General features: G+C 34.9%; 2 protein-coding genes across 2 annotated transcripts; both read right to left on the bottom strand.

The window, feature by feature from the left end:
- Positions 1-8,631: 8,631 nt before the first annotated feature.
- On the bottom strand, positions 8,632-10,584 carry LOC103310553. Its single transcript, XM_008189209.1, has 2 exons — positions 9,907-10,584; positions 8,632-8,778 (listed from the first exon to the last, which is right to left on the bottom strand). Exons 1-2 carry the CDS (start codon positions 10,582-10,584, stop codon positions 8,632-8,634), a joined length of 825 nt encoding a protein of 274 aa, XP_008187431.1.
- Positions 10,585-10,601: 17 nt separating this feature from the next.
- LOC103310555 (probable DNA polymerase) lies at positions 10,602-11,219 on the bottom strand. Its single transcript, XM_008189211.1, has one exon. The coding sequence runs from the start codon at positions 11,217-11,219 to the stop codon at positions 10,602-10,604; it is 618 nt and encodes a 205-aa protein (XP_008187433.1).
- Between the last annotated feature and the right edge of the window lie 5,614 nt (positions 11,220-16,833).

Below are 16,833 nucleotides of genomic sequence, written 5' to 3'. Positions count from 1 at the left end.
ACTGAGCAGTGGTCAGCCAGTAAGGAGTGAAAAAAGAATTACGTCAGTTTAGTGACCACCGTTTAAGTCTCCGAAGAAACAGCTGACAGGCCCGATGGATAATAAACGATAACACGGCTAATAATTATTGATAAGTAAGTAATGATAGCACATACCAAGAATTAATGTCCACAACAGCGTAAGAAAAAGAAACAGTTATAACTTTACCAATTTGGTATAATATTAAGTAAATCGACGTACACTGTAACAAGAGCACTCAATAAGTAAGACGCAATAAACCGCACTAAAAACTGTATACTATAACAATACAAAATTAATGCACTATGAAGAGCAGTAATGAGTGTATCAAATGTTATCACCGTATTGTTTTTTTTTTTTTTTTTTTTTTTCTAAATCTAATTTGATTGTCCTGACGGACTCGATCGATGATTTGTATTGTCCTTGGGGACTTGGGGTGAATATTGGGTTTCTCGGTGTGCATGGCATGATGAGGGAGATTCTATTTAATGGGCTCTTCTAGATGGGTCATACGTGTTCTTCACAGTCATCATCCTCCCGTAGAGGAAGGACCCCTATCATCTTCAGAGAGAAAAGAATTGGTTTTACAATACATGACAATAAAAAGACAAGCACCATTATTGGTGTTAGTGTAATGATCAACTTCACCCACCATGTTTTCAGAGACAAGAAGGACATATAAGAGGGACTAATATCCTCGAAATATCCATCAATATACGAATGAGGAAGTCTAGGACTGGCACTAGAGTCAGGTCTCTCCAGAGTCAGAAATTCTTTGTCCAGATAGACATCGGGATTGATGTCGGAAAACCTGTGATTGGACACATCTAGACTAAGGGGAATATGAGTGTTTAATTTTTGTTGAGGTTTTAAAGAAGTCCATTTCTTAGATATAATGTCAAAGCTCCCATTTTTTCTAGTAGACAACAAGAAAATCAGAGGATTCTCTTGATCTACACATAAGTTATAGGGATGCCAGTCAATGATCATTCCAGTTTCTTTTCTTAGGAATCCTTTCTTAGATCTATCCAACAAATATTCAAATTCAATTTCTACTGAGTTATTGCAAAATATGTAAGGTTCCAACACTGAGACCTGAGTGATAGGAATCCCAGTCTTGTAAATTAAAGATCCCTCCAATAACTGACCTATTACATTGTTTGATCCTAGATACAATCGTAGGAATGGCATAGGATCTAAGGGGATCAGAACCCTTGCCAACATGATTTCGTTGTATTTTGTGGTGCATTTGCTCATCATATACTCGTGATTGAACTCTAGTGTATAATTTCTTAATGAATCTACATCCCAATCATGAGCAGCCATATCCCACAACTGATGTTCCATCAACCATTGGTTGTGAAATACTGTGGGCAAATTCTCCATAAGTTGACCTTCAGACTTATTGATGATATCTCGTCTTTTCCGAGACTGCGTTAGGGATGTCAACCCTGTTCTTGATAAAATAGTCATTAATTTATGTTTGTATCTTGGGGAGTCTTTGTCGGCCCCACTGTAGAGAGAGTCCTTGGTAACATTGAATTGAGGGCTTATTTTGTTTATTAATTGTATAATGGGATCTTTTTCATCATTGCCTTCTACTGAAAATAAAAAGCCGTCTGGGGAAGAAAACACTTTTGTATAATAAGTATAATAAAAATACAAAGAATATTATTATTGTTATATTAAGCCGTCAAAACAACTGTTTAGAAATGTCTTTCATAATATCATTATGTTTACAATAAATAAAAACGGCTTGCCTTTTTATTGTTCTCTCGAGTGCTTGTGCTACCTCAATTGTACATCCCATTGTTTCTTGTTCAATAATTGTATTTTTAAGGGCCTCTACTTCCTTGGAATAAGTTAATATATCCATTCCTGTTTTTTGTTTTGTAGCATTTAAAGACTGATACAAGTGTTGGGTGGTTCTTTGGGGTTCTAAATTTGATTTTAGAAGATCCCTTAATTCTTTCCAAGACTCAAAGTTCTGATACTTTACTACCTGTCGGGCCTTTCCTGTTAATCTGGTTTGAATTGTTTGTACCAACCGTGGATTAGCTGCAAGCACCGTACAAGATACAGCAAAGTCACATTTCTCCAGGAATACTTCCACTTGCTTGGTGTTCTCACCATCAAGTGATTTTGGTAATAGCCTGATTGCGTCTTGTAGTCCTATCTGGTTGCTGGACATCGCCTCTACTGTCTGAGGGACATTTCATATCCTGAGTGCCTCTTGTACCTTTTGGTTAATGATCTGTGACAGTTGATCTTCTGTGATAGTCAAAGTTCCTGCATTAGCGTTTTTTACGGTTTCCTCTAGTTGGGTTTTCGGTTTGTTTGCCATGTTTGATTGATCGAGTTTGAGTTGATCTTCGGTCCAATCAATTCGATTTCTTGAGTAACTCTCCTCTAGTTTTTAGTGTTCTGAATTTGTTGTGTCTTCGTAATCCTTTATTTGTTCTGAATGGACTGAATTGTGCCGGATTTTCTGTATGTTTGGAATATTCTGTGTTCAAAAGGGTTGTCTTTGTGACGACGTTGCTTATACTCTTATCTATTTTTTGTAGTTCATTAGATACGTTAACTTATAAATTATTTGTGGCTATCGATAAATCTGTTTCCTTAACAAGCAAATTATCTACCGTAATATCAGCTACTTCCCTCTCAGAAGTAGAGTCCTCGGGATTTGAATACGTAACAGTTAAACTAGTCCATGAAGTTGGGATAGGGGGGTTGAAGACTAACAGTAGTTGAAACGTTATGTTCCTCTAATGAATTATTTTCGTCCTCAGAATTATTCATTAACCCCCCTTTTTTTTTACTAATAAGCAATAGAATAGCAATTACAAATAGGCAATCACTACTCACAGGCAGAGCAAGACATACAAAATTATTATAATAGTAATTATAATAATAATAGTATAACAATTATAGTACTATGCTATATATAATTAATAAAAAAAATAAAAAATAAATAAAAAAAAATATTTTAACTCACGAGGATCGATGTATATTTACTAACATCCTGTCTATTGTGGAGATGATTGTTTTCGGTGTTGAAATGTTCCTGAAATTGGTGTGTTGATTGATCGCGTACTCTTCTATAAACGACGACTATCCTTTTCGACTACAATGTTTGGATTCGAAGTTTTACACCCCGAAACAACTGGCGCGGGGACCAATAATTATAATTGGGTTTCGATAAATTATTCTGTTTTTACGAGACTACCGGTGATTATGGTAATACACATAATATACGTAGTATACGATTTGTCTGTATATATTTATACACTGTAATATCACGTATTTACGTTTTGTTTGTTACGTAAGCGGCGGCGCGTACACTATGACGGCAGCAGTTCCACAGTCACGACCTACTTTCTTTGCGGCGGCTTGATCAAAAGTTTGTTAGTCACTGTGTGGCGCTTGAATCGCGGTAACTCTCGTTTGCACTACTAGAGAGCGTTACCTCCACACGCAACCAGTTATTCGTGCCCACGGCGTGGTGCGGTTGCACCTTATGAACGATGACGTCCTGGCGGTCGTATACGGTACCGATGGCTATTTGAACCACACTTATTGTGGTTTGTTCTGTCTCGTTTTTTTCTTGTTTGAAATTAGCAGTTTTATTACTGGGCGTATCAATATCGGTTTCGTTTAGAGCTATAAACTGTGTTTTCGCGTTTTCACTACTTGCTCTAATGTAACTATCAAAATTATTTACTGTCTATTCTACTCGTAACTATAATCTTATCGTAATACTCTATACTATTTATAAATATCTTATGTTTAATTAATTACTCATTATTATACTCATGCTATAATATTACACTATTACTACCGTATATATTATCTATTATTTTTTTTTTTGTGTTTTTTTTTCTTTTTACTAATGCTATGTTTTAATCTAAATTACCATCATATTTATTATTTAAGAACTATTGTGGTTTTCTTTAGAACCGTAAAATTCATTGGTCAACTCCGTTGCTATGACATGTTTCCATTGCATGACTAATTTTTCGCTAAATTCCCTAAGAGTCCGCCTCTCCTTCTTAGATTATTGACGACTTGGCCAATTCCCATGCCCGTTAAATTTTCCATGGTGATCGGAAGACGAGAAAGCTTGCATAAGCACTCGTATATTTGCTCGTTGTTGCCGGCTTCGACGGCTCTAGCGATTTTTCTGTCGTAATGACTTGTTTGACCCATATATAAATGTTTCTTTATTTATCTTAGCTTGATTTTTTTTTTTTTGTTTAACATATATGACCTACATTCTAACAATATTAACTCTATATCATATGTAAATCGAAGAGCGTAGAAATAGAAAGCATAATATTCTATGGATTACGATGTTTTTTCAATGTGGCAGTAATATTAATAACGATTAATAATACCTCAAATGTTTTTTGTTCGAAATGGTATTAACAATTATGATAGTGAACGAATGGTGTATTAATCTACAAATCGTTATCGTCGATTTTGAGTTCTTTATTATCCACAAACCAAATATAATATTGTTATCTGGTGAAATTTCGAATGGTCTATACTTTAGATATGCAATATTGCTTTTAATGGAATGTTATTAGAAGTAATGTAATCTGCATTATTATAATATCTTATACTCTTATATTGTTATTTTGTAATTTAAATCTAATTTTATTATTCTTATAATACTGAGTTTAAAGACTTTTGTACGACATGTTGACGTAAACGGAGATTTGAGTTTATTGTTATTAATAAAGACTGCGAACGCGATGGCATTCGATATCACCACGGATTCGACACATTTGTCATAATATAAACCATCGTTTTTATAAAACTTCGTCATTTGCAAACATGGCTGCTAATGGTGAAGTACTCGGAGAACTGATTAAAGCCAAAGAAAATATTATACGCAAGTATACAGCATTAATACCAGGTAAAGCCGATATTCATTCATTGGTATCAGAAACATTATACCATATTATCGAACCATTGAAAGAAATTAAGCGAAATAAACTATCGACAATTCAACCTCAAATCGCAGAACTCGATTCCGAAACTATAAACGTACCGGAAGACACTTTAGATTCTAAAGTTTTATTTGACTTTTTAGATTCTTCCAATAGAGACAAAAAGTATGGACCTAAAACACAATCAAACGGTGCTATACATTTAGGTAAAAAAGAAATTAAACTTACTGGCAAGACGTTGACTATTGAAGATACTTCATACCAGCTAACGCGAGGTCTTAGCAGTTTAATATTTTTGAAAACCCCGAAATCGTACACCACAGACGATTTGAACACATATAAAACTATATTAATTCAAACATCAGCACATTTAACATAAGACGAGAAAAAAATTTAAAAAGGTGGAAATAAATTCACTGATATAATCAAGCCATTGTTCCCAACCGGTAGTGGGATATCTGTAAAACTACAAAAGCATAGTTTAGTTTATTGGAACGACCCTAACGAGTTGGTTAGTCATTTACGGCTACTTTTAGCCTCTCAAGCTGCTGGTAATACAGGCGTTTCCAACGAAATACTTTCAATTTACGAAGAATTTTTCGAAGCGGGCTTAATAAAATGTCTAAATTCCAAATGTCTAAACGCGATATAGCAATCGAACTACACAAACCTGCCAGAAAAAATTATACGAGGCGAAGGGTTAATGTGTACGGTAAAAACGATCTATGGCAAGCCGATTTAGTAGAAACGATCCCATATTCAAAAATAAATAAAGGTTATAAATATTTTCTAACTGTCATAGACTGTTACACGAAGCTAGCATTCGCCAAACCTTGAAAGTGTAAATCGGTTAAAGAAGTTTCAAATGCAATGTAAAAAATATTACTCAAGCGCTCACCAAAACTATTACAGGTAGATAACGGTAAAGAATTTTACAATGCAACATTTGATGCGTTGATGGAGAAACACAATATACACAAATATTCTACGTATAGTACAACGAAAGGGTGTACCCTTAAAGGAAAAATGTATAAGAAGTTCACTGCACGAGGATCACATGAATGGGTTTCTATTTTACCAAAGTTGGTTGATGAATACAATAATTCAAAACACAGAACAATATCTATGACACCTATACAGGCCGATGCAAATCCTTCATCCATGGAAATAAAACAGCGCAAAATTACTAACGTAAAAATTAAATTCAACGTTGGCGATTATGTTCGTGTTAGCACATATAAAAGTGTATTACATACAAAAGGATATTTACCAAACTGGTCCACGGAAATATTTAAAATTATAAAAATTAATAAAACGTTACCCGTTACATATCAGTTACAAGATTATAATGGAAAACCGATCGCTGGTTGTTTTTACACTGAAGAAATATTAAAAACAAATTATCCAAATGATTATTTAATAGAGAAAATAATTCGTAGGAAGGGGAAACAGATATTGGTAAAATGGAAGGGGTTTGACAATACGCACAATAGCTGGATTTATATCCGTGATGTTAAAAAATAATTTCAGTCGCTCTACAGACATGAACGTGTTTGGTAGTTCTCGGGACAGTGAAATAAAAAAATGTATTTCAAATCTCGAACAGTCGATCAAATCGTATTCGTCTAAATTGATGAAATTTAAGCGTTTACTCGAAGAAAATCAAAAATCCATTCAAATACAAGAAGAACAAACGGAAACGTTACAAATTACGTGTTCAGATATAGCTGAGCGTATCAGTAAACTTGAAAAACCATTACAAGATATCACAGAACAGTTGAAAAAAATAAGCAAGGCTGAAATAAGCAAACTATAATGTCTTCGGCCATTTTGGATATTCATTGTCTTCCCGGAATACACAACAAATACGTGATTAAAGAGATGTCTATTTTAGACATGGACACTTTCACAACTCAACACTGGATCTTTAAACACACTTCTTTAATACAAGACGCAAAAATTCGGAGTGTAAACAGCTGGTTACGACGTTTGTATCACGGTTTATCATTGGAGCACAGTGATGTGGAGTATACAGAGATACAAAAAATATTTGATTCGTTCAAATTCACTAGAATTTACGTCAAAGGTTTGCACAAACAACGGATTATCAACGAGTTTATGCCACACGTCACCGTCTTCGACTTGGAAAACTGGGAAAATTGTCCTCGGCTTCGTGAATTTAACGAAGAGACACTATCATGTTGTATTTTTCATATGGAGTTTAATCCAAAACAATGTACATTGTATAAAGAATTTGCATTAAAAAAATGGTATCTTAATAATGTTTAATATTATAATAATATTTTTTTGTCACGCCTGCACCGAAAGTTTGGTTTTCGACCACGGTTGAAGCGTTCGAAAGCAACCTTTTTCCATCTAACGGGCGGAAAAGAGGAAATCCCCAAAAGTGCCGGGCGGAAAAGAAGAAATCCCCAAAAGTGCCTGCCGCCAGGAGCGTATCCCCTGCACAACCAGAAACTAAAATGTATACCTACCACGGTCCTTCAAAAACATAAACTTTTGGTTACATCTTAAATGTATAGTATAACCTCCTTGCATGACGCATTAACATTTAAACATATTTTGTAGAATAGTCTATAATTGTTGCATAGATCCCTGCATAACCTTTTCCATGAACGCAGGGGCGTGACAAAAAATAGTATGTGTGGCTCACTTCCCGCCCTTGCCACACAATATACTATTTTTTTTTAATAAACAATAATAATATTTGAACATTGGTTTATTTTTTTATTTTTTATTTTTTCCTACGCTTAAGAAGGTTTAATCTAAAATCACAGATATGTACAATAATATTTATGTAGGTTATAAAAATCACAGATATACAATAATATTTGTGTAGGTCATAATTTAAAAAAATCACAGATATATACATTTTATGTAGGTTATTATAAATCACAGATATACAATAATATTTATGTAGGTTAAAAAATCACAATAATATTTAGATATACTCCCATGGTAACGTTTCTATTACGTCATCGTCCGAATACATAACCATACGCTTATAGTATTCCATTTTAAAAGTCTTTGATGTAATTATTGTTGCTAATTCCTTAGTTTTTGAATTTCGTGTTATTTGTTGAAATCGCAGTTTTTGTTTGTTGATGTCCCTTATTTCATCATTCATTATTTTTTTCATACTGTCCATTTTTAATTTTTGAATATTTTCGTAACTAAGCGTAAATCCTTTTATTTTTGTCGTTGTCCGATTTTTATTATCTGTGTGCGCTATACTTTTAGGGCCTGTAGATACCCAGTCGGTTATATGCATACCTGGACCTAATTCGTCCGTCCACTCACCAAGCATACACCCCGTCTTCACTTCGGTATCATTGCAAATATAAAATACACTATCTGTATCGTAATATACGACTTTCTCACCGAGATTATCCAGCATTGTATATAATCTTAATCTATAATTTGGCGTTGTGAATGCGGCTATGTAAATATTTGTATTATATTCATGTCCGACGTATTCATTAATTTTTTTATATGACACTTCTACTAAATCATCCGTCAAAAAAACTATGTTTTCAGTTTCCAATTTACTGTCCAACAATACTTGGTATCACCTGTCTGGTTTTGATATTATTTCGGTTTTTGTTTGATTAGGTCTTTGTCCAAACTTGCCCCAAAACTAATTTAGACATATTTTAGCAAGTGCTCTTAATCCTGGATTTTCTTTTATATTTTCAATGTCCATATCAATTCCTACTGAATTTTTTACTGCTGAAATATAATCATTAACCGTCCGATAGTCGTTTTTCCACGAGCTCGTTTCTAACTTAATTTTTAAAAATCGCTTAATATACTCCTTAAATAATGTGTTGGATTTTTTTTCGAAATGTTGCACTTCGTGGATTTTAATAATTTTATATCCTTTTTCTAAAGCTTTTTGTACTTTGTCCGTTGTCTAAGTTCCTATAAGTGATTTATGCTCATCGTTGTGTGTACATGTTACATTGCTTCTAATTCCATTTGATTTGGCATTTCCAACTCATTGTCATTATTCTTTTTATGTTCTCTCCAAGTGTTTATAAAAAAAATATATAAAATCTGTTGCTAGACCAAACATTTTAACATACAAGCGTATAACGTGTTACAGTCGTACTGACCTAAATAATATTGTTCGTCTTAAAAAATGTTTGCATCTGGCAAGTGATGTGGTAATTTTGGGTGATAGTATTTGTGCAGACAAAAGACGATACAGTCATTCGATTACCAGGGATGTTTACCCCTTCCACTACGTACTACCCAAAAGAGTATTGTTTACAATAATCACTGGAGACCCAGTCAGTTTGTCAACTTGTAAACTACCGTTCAGACGTCATAGCGTGCGTATACTAATCAAAAATGTTTAAATGTAATAAGTGTTTATCCGTTTTCTCTCGGAAAGATAGTTTAACTAGACATTTAAAGAGTCATGAAAAAAAGAAATTCAAATTTTCAGTTTGTGGTGTTTTATTTGTTAGAAATGATAGTCAAAGACACACAAAAAATATGCATGGTAATCTACGAAAAAATATGAAAAAAAATCATGATAAGTACATAGTTATTATAAATATTTTCACCCTCAGTATTTTTAAGGAGTTGCGTTTAGGCAACACGGTATTTTCTCCACTCAGTATTTTTAAGGAGTTACACAACCCTGCATCATTTTCAAGGAGATGCGTAGTTTAGATAGTATCATTTTCAAGGAGCTTGGATAATTCTAAAAACATTTATCTTTTTTTTTTCAAGTACGAAAAATGATCTATACTTAGTGTCAAATATTAATATTATTATTTCCCTAGATGATAATATAATGTTTAGAGACGGTGACGACGACAACGAATTGTATGCATTGTCTAATTTTGTCTATCTGGCATTGTTTACAAAGTGTAAATATTAATTTATTTGTTTTCACAAGTACGGAATGATAGAATTCAGTAGGAGGTAGTATTTTACATTTAATAAATCCATACCAATTTGATTCCAAGTATTTTTTTATTGACGGATTAAAAATTTTTTTAGGATGACCTACGGGGTAAGTGTCATAATACATCACTGTGGGGTATAAGCTGCACACATCAATATATTTAATTTTTTTATTTTTGACCATTAATTTTGTCGCATTGGTTCTTCCTCCGAAAAATGCGTCTCTAGGGTTTAGCGGTTCAATTACATAATTTTGATACTGCATCATTTGTTTATAATCTTGGTGCTTTTTCAATTTACAACTCCACATCTCTTCAACTTGGTACCCTTTTTGTGTCAACTTAACCGTCCGTCTTATCGTATCATTGTATAAATCGGACATGGTGTTATTATTAACCGGGTTGATTTCGTTAGAATTGAAACAGTCCGGACAACCGTGCCAGAAACAGCCATGATACTGATATACTTTTTTCTCCGTTTCATGATAGCCGTCTACTCTAGCACCACATATGGTAACTTCTCCACCGTTTAATGCATGCTTTATATTTTTATTTTCGTTTAATATTTTACTTTTCAGCCACTTTATTGACTTGTCTGAAAAATTGTCCTTTTTATCATTTTGAACGACCGCTATAGTACCACCCGACAAGTCACTCTGTCGATAGATGGCCATACATACACTAGCGATCGTTATATATTTAAAGGATCAATGTTACACACGTCCAAAAATTGCTTTCTCAGCTCCGAACACCCTCTTCGCAATATGTCAACGTCCGAATTACAATATTCTTCCAACTCCTTTTGGGAATCAAATACGTAATTTTTATTTGTTAATTCGTCGTGCCAATCTATAAATTCTGCAGGGTGTTTCATCGTCATAGAATTATATCCGTAATGATCTTTGTTCGGTAAAGGTCCTACATAGTTTTGATTTTCCGGTGTATTAAAAAAATGTGGAAAGTAACCTTTTTTCGCTTCTGTAAGTCCAAACGTTTTCGGAAATTCGGATAACCTCGACTGTACAAAATTATGACTATCTATGAATTTAATGTTTAAGCCCCCATATTTTATTTCAAGCATCATAACGTTTGACCCGTTGCGGATTACTTCGTACTTAACGGTCGGCATATTTTTCAAAATGTATTGTATAATGAAATAGGTGTCGTACGCTTTCGAATTATGTGCTATGTAAGTTGTTCCTTTCATTTCTTTGCTCAGTGCCCACTTACAAAATGTATCATTGGCCAAACCACCGTCGTCTGTAGAAAATACATATTTTCGGCCTTCAAAATCGTGAGCAATAACCATGTTTCGTATGTGTGTACCGGTATTTTGTTGAGCTTCGTAATCAAAAAATACATAATTCGTTGAAAACGTACAGTTATTCAGTTTCCCTGTCGATTGGCCGTTACAAACACATGCTTCTACACAATACCCTCCTTTACCAGTTCTCCGCTGCATATAACATTTATGGTCACTTAATCGAATGTTTTCTTGCTTGCAATATTATGACATTGTCCATAACCGCAAACACTGATGTGCGTGCGGTCATTCCGCTGTACGACAAAATTGCAACCGTCGCATTTATATTCTTTATCGCAAACGTCTTTATGCTTTCTTAAGCAGCCATTATTAACACAATATCGGTTACACTTGTGACAATAAATTTTTTTACTTGCAAAATTTTGTGGTATTTTTCGTTGCACAGTCTACACTTTTGCCCCGGTCCTTTTTTGCAGGTGTGTTTCTTTTTATTGTTATACTCGGTATCGCATAACTCACAGTAGTATACACGTTCTCTAAACGCCGACATGGAAAAAATGGTGTAAAAATGATCATATTTTTTCAGAAGGTAAACTTTACATCTATTTTCAGTTCCTGTGTAGTCGATTTCACAACAATTATCTGCGTTTACGACTTTAACTTGAATGTTGAGTAGTTTTTCAACCTTTGATATGTCACGATACGTAAACGGCCTGTTGTCATTTATTTCTAATTGTTGATATAGTTCTTTTGTTAAACGTGTTTGAATATCGCTTTTTCCAAGCCTCAGATTTTTGATTTGATAATCGTTTAATTGGTGTCCCAATATAACCGAGGTCTGGTATGATAACCCCACTATGATAGCACGGGGACAATATAGTTCATCCTAATTTTTAATTTGCGCTATACATCTTTTGTTTTTGCTAAATAGGTCCAAGTACTCCCAGGTCGGCTTAGGTTTTCCACCTATAGGCATTATAATAACTTGGAAACCGAATACCGTATCGTTGATGTTCACTGCTTGATCCGATGTTAATATATCACTGATTTTATTTAAAATTGTCTGTCCTGACACATTGGTCGTCATATTGCCAGTGGATATTGGTGTAAAAAACTTTGGACTGTTGGCGTGCATATTAACGATGTCACCATCAGCGAAATTTGTAATTTTTTTAATATTTTCAATCATATTCTGTAATCCTTCCTCCAGTAACGTATTAAGCTAACTATATCTAAATCCCCCGACATAGGTTTTAACGTGATATTATAATCAATCATATAAGCATTATACTTTTTTATAAATTTAATTTTCTTATTGATAATTTTCAACAAGTCTGACTCTGCGATGATCGTTTCAACGTCGTTGTCTGCTAGTTTTGCTTTTTTTGTTCCGGCCGTTGTGTCCGTTTGTATACGCTTGCCTAAAAATATACACTAATATAACCATTAACACTAATCTAAAAATATTAAATAAATACTTTGATTAAAAGGTTCAGCTGGTATATTCTCAACGAAAATATTGGGGGCTACTTCAATAGTATTCTGATGTTTACCTAGAAAAAATTATGTTGTTATATAAATATAAATATATATGTATAGTTTATCATACTTTTTTCAAAATTATCTCGCGCAATACTCGTCATCTTCGGTAAAATAATATGTTATAATATATGTGATAACGGCATAAATAGTGCAAGTTATAATCATAAAGTACATGTGACGGTGTGGCGCAGTGGTGCGGTTATCACTCGCCGACCGGAAGGACTCGAGTCCGAATCCAGGTCCGGTGGAAAAAAATTTTTTGCGGTGGCCATAATCTGCCGTGGTGGCGTGATGGGGTGGTGTGTGGCGGGTGGCGTGTGGCGTTTCGCCTCTATGGACCTACTTACTACTATTCAATATTAATATTATAATAATAATAATCTTTCAGATGATTTTAATAATGATAATAATATAATATAATAAAATTCTATAGGTAAAAAACATTATTTGAAAAAAAAATTTATTTGATATATTTATGGTATTTTTTCAACAGGACTTTTTTTTTAGAGTATCCCATTGAAATCTTTGTAATATTTTTTTCTCCAATGTACTTCATCTTCGTCAAAAAAACGCCACGATTGAGCGTCATCTGGAAAATATTATGTACGGGTTTAGAAAACCATAGTACCTTTTTTTTATTTGTATATATCAAGTAAGTCTTACTGAGTTGCACTATCTCGGTATGTGATACACTTGTTATATCTGATGCATTGGGTGATCGACACGGAAAGGGTTGATTCGGGTTGAAATCGAATGATGCACATTCATGATTCGTCGACACCTCCATTTCCGTAGGTATTGATGATGTAATCATTAAAATCGAATAGATGAGCGTATAACAGTGGTGATAACTAATATAAAATTAAGCTTAATTTATAACGAGGTAAAATAAAAAAAATATAATCTATGTGTTAAATGAGTAGCTTACTGGAGGCGAGTCAAATGATGTAGGTCTTGTAGGGCTGTCGAAAAAAGAATTAGGCGATCCCGACATATTTATTTTTATATTTGTGTCGAACGTCCGCGGATGTATGTGTTGGATATAATTGCTGATGAGGACTGAAGACTGTTGAGAGACACAGGGTTGTCTGTATGTACACTCAGTCGTGAACTGAATAACTGATATCTTAAAATTATGGAGTGGGTGGGGTTTTGTTTTATTAAATATTATCGGATATCATGCCAACGCTACGAGGGGTAAAAAAAAATCTAGAATGATGATAGTATTTATAATCAATTTAATCAATTATAACAATACGATTATTCGTTATCCGCTACACAATGTGATAATATTATGTTCTACATCGTAATAACAAAAAAAGTATACGAAATACGATTACATTTTAAGGCTACTAAATTATCTCTGTGCATCACCGTATATGATTGTATGTGGTATGGTATTTACCCCTATTTTTAAAGATAAAAATAATGAATACACTTTACGTGTGTAATATATATAATATATATTTGAATTTTGTCGGTGAAAGTTTTCGCACACAGATCACACACGGTCTTCATTCCGTTCGCGCGCACATCCTCGGCGCTCATCACGATCGGTCCGTTGTTTGTCTTCAACAGTTTGGATATTTTTTCGGCCATATCTATTACAGCCATGTCGAATCGCTTGGCTACATCGTCCACGGTCTCTAAGCCGTGAAAAACGATCGGAGTCCGCGTGATGCTGAACTGCTCCATCAGCTCTGCAGGTACACCGTCCGCAGCGACAACCATAAACACATAACTCATGGGATGATGAGTGTGCAAAGCTTCGGTATTGACACCGTATCGCTGCGTAGATTTCACGAGAAGGGCCTCAAAGTCGGCGTACATAACGAACGGCAGGCGTTGCGTTTTACACAACGTGGTGAACTCGAGCGTGCTCCCTTCCGTCGGCAATATAGGCGATATGGGTTTGTGAGTACCACAGACCAGACGATGACGTGCCAACGCCTCCTCGCCGTGCAATTTATATCGCAAAGGTCGGTCGTCGAAACTGGTGAAACACTTTTTGCAGAAAAATAATCGATGTTCGTGACTATTTTTCTGCATGCTAGCGAGTCTCGAAAATTTGATACGTAAATGTAGTAACTTTTTTTCCCCGAGCCGGTGATCAACAGTAAGTCGAAATGATCGGGCAGTGGGTACGCCGCCGATTCCATCGTAGATTTTTTATTTTTATTATTTTTACATTTTCTCACGCCGTAAGCGTTAATCGATGTACCGGGATTCGCTCGCTCGAACAATGTTATCTCCGATACGGGCGTGGGAATGGATAACGTGGAAAAGTCGTAACGGTGCTCTTCGCGGAAATAATTCGTGTCTACTCTGAAACTGTTACCAAACACTGGGCACATGCTTTGCCAAAATTGCCAATCTAAAGCATTGTAATCATAGATATGTTTTGAGGGTTTATTATGGCCTTTCGATCTGCGATGCTCGGCGGGAGTGGTAAGTATGACGAGCCTCCCATGGGCGAGTACTCCCCCAAAAGCATCCCGTCAATGCACGATAGGGCGAAGCCGCTGTTCTTGTCCGCGTAACCGTCTTTCTCGGCGAGGAGTGCCGTAAAATCGCGATCTACCACACCCTCGAAGTCGCTGTACGAGTACAACTCTCGGGCCGATGACTTTAAAGCACGGTTTTCGTTGGTGTTTTCCACGTTAGGTATTGCGTAAGTGGCCTCTAACTTAAGGTTATATTTAATAGAATGGCTTATCACATATTTGCGTAATTTTACAATTAATTCCGACTCTATCGAATGGAGAAATGCGCGATAACTCTTAGCATTTTCGATATTTTTTCTGAAATACCACACAGTCGTGCGTTTGAGCGTAGACTGTAATTTGATAAAGCTTGGTGTACTAACCGATTGCATGCGAGCCTTTTTACGCTTAATGTTTCTGCCACTTTCTCCGTATTATATTGCTGCGATAGTGTAGTAGGCGGCGAGCACGCTCTATCACAGTCTAATGTCTAATTAGACGCGCCCGAGACGCGACCAGCGATAACCGTCGTGACGGTCGGACGTGTCATGGAGGCAAGTCGGGGCGTCGTGGAGGTGTGAGACGGCTAAGCTGCATGCGCGTGCCGATTCGTGATAGCGGTGGCCTTCGGAGACGGGGCAGCAAGAGCTGCTGCTGCTACAGCTGGCTGGGCGCGCGATATAACGGTTGCGGGTGCGGGCGCCCAGTCTATAACCGTCAGACGATCTAATACGAATTATTAAATAATTATTATTAAAATTATATTATTATTAGTATTTAATGAGATTTAAAAAAATTACCCATTGCGCCGCCTATTCGAATCGCATTGCGGCCATCGTTAGTAAGGTGGGCGGCCTCTATTTATTTGGAAATAATTAAATTAATAACCTATATATATATAGTTAAAGTGCGCATTGTAATAATGTACTTACTGTGGACATTCTTGATGTGCCGTGATAGGTTACTTTGCTATGTGACCTTTGGACATATCCCACATGAAAATTTTGATCCGTCGCACAGTGGTCGGAAATACAAATTTAGGCGGACAAAATAGAAAAAAAAAAAGATAAAAACTAGATATTTAGCACTTTATATTATATCTGTACAATAAATAGAACAACATTTAATAGACTCTGGGTTATTATAACAACAATAACCACTTAAAAACGCGATAACTGTAAAACGATTAGAGACAAAATGTACAATATTTACGGTTGATTAAGAATATCAATTCATTTCTTCGTCGATTGTGTTCAGAGTGTTTGTTCAATTTTATAAAAGTTTAATTATTATTTTGAAATGGATATCAATACAAATGGTAAGTTTAATTTCAATTCATACATATTCTAATAAGTACATGGTGTATATATTACATCACTATTAAACATTTTTTTTTAGTAGTGGTTTTACATTTTGTAAGATATTATTTAAGAAGAGATCTAAAATGATCATATAAAAATATATAGGTATTATTCAAAAACTACTTAGCTTTTAAATAACATAATTTTTATCTGCGTCGAGTTGCGTCTGTGATTAGCATATCTGTTATTTCCCTTTAAATTTTGTTTCTTTAACGATTATTATTTTCACATTTCAGTTATTGATGAAAATAACAAAATCGTATACAATGATTT

The sequence above is a fragment of the Acyrthosiphon pisum genome, chromosome X (genome assembly GCF_005508785.2).
Source record: "Acyrthosiphon pisum isolate AL4f chromosome X, pea_aphid_22Mar2018_4r6ur, whole genome shotgun sequence".
Classification (NCBI taxonomy): domain Eukaryota; kingdom Metazoa; phylum Arthropoda; class Insecta; order Hemiptera; family Aphididae; genus Acyrthosiphon; species Acyrthosiphon pisum.
This window is presented reverse-complemented; position numbering and strand designations above follow the sequence as displayed.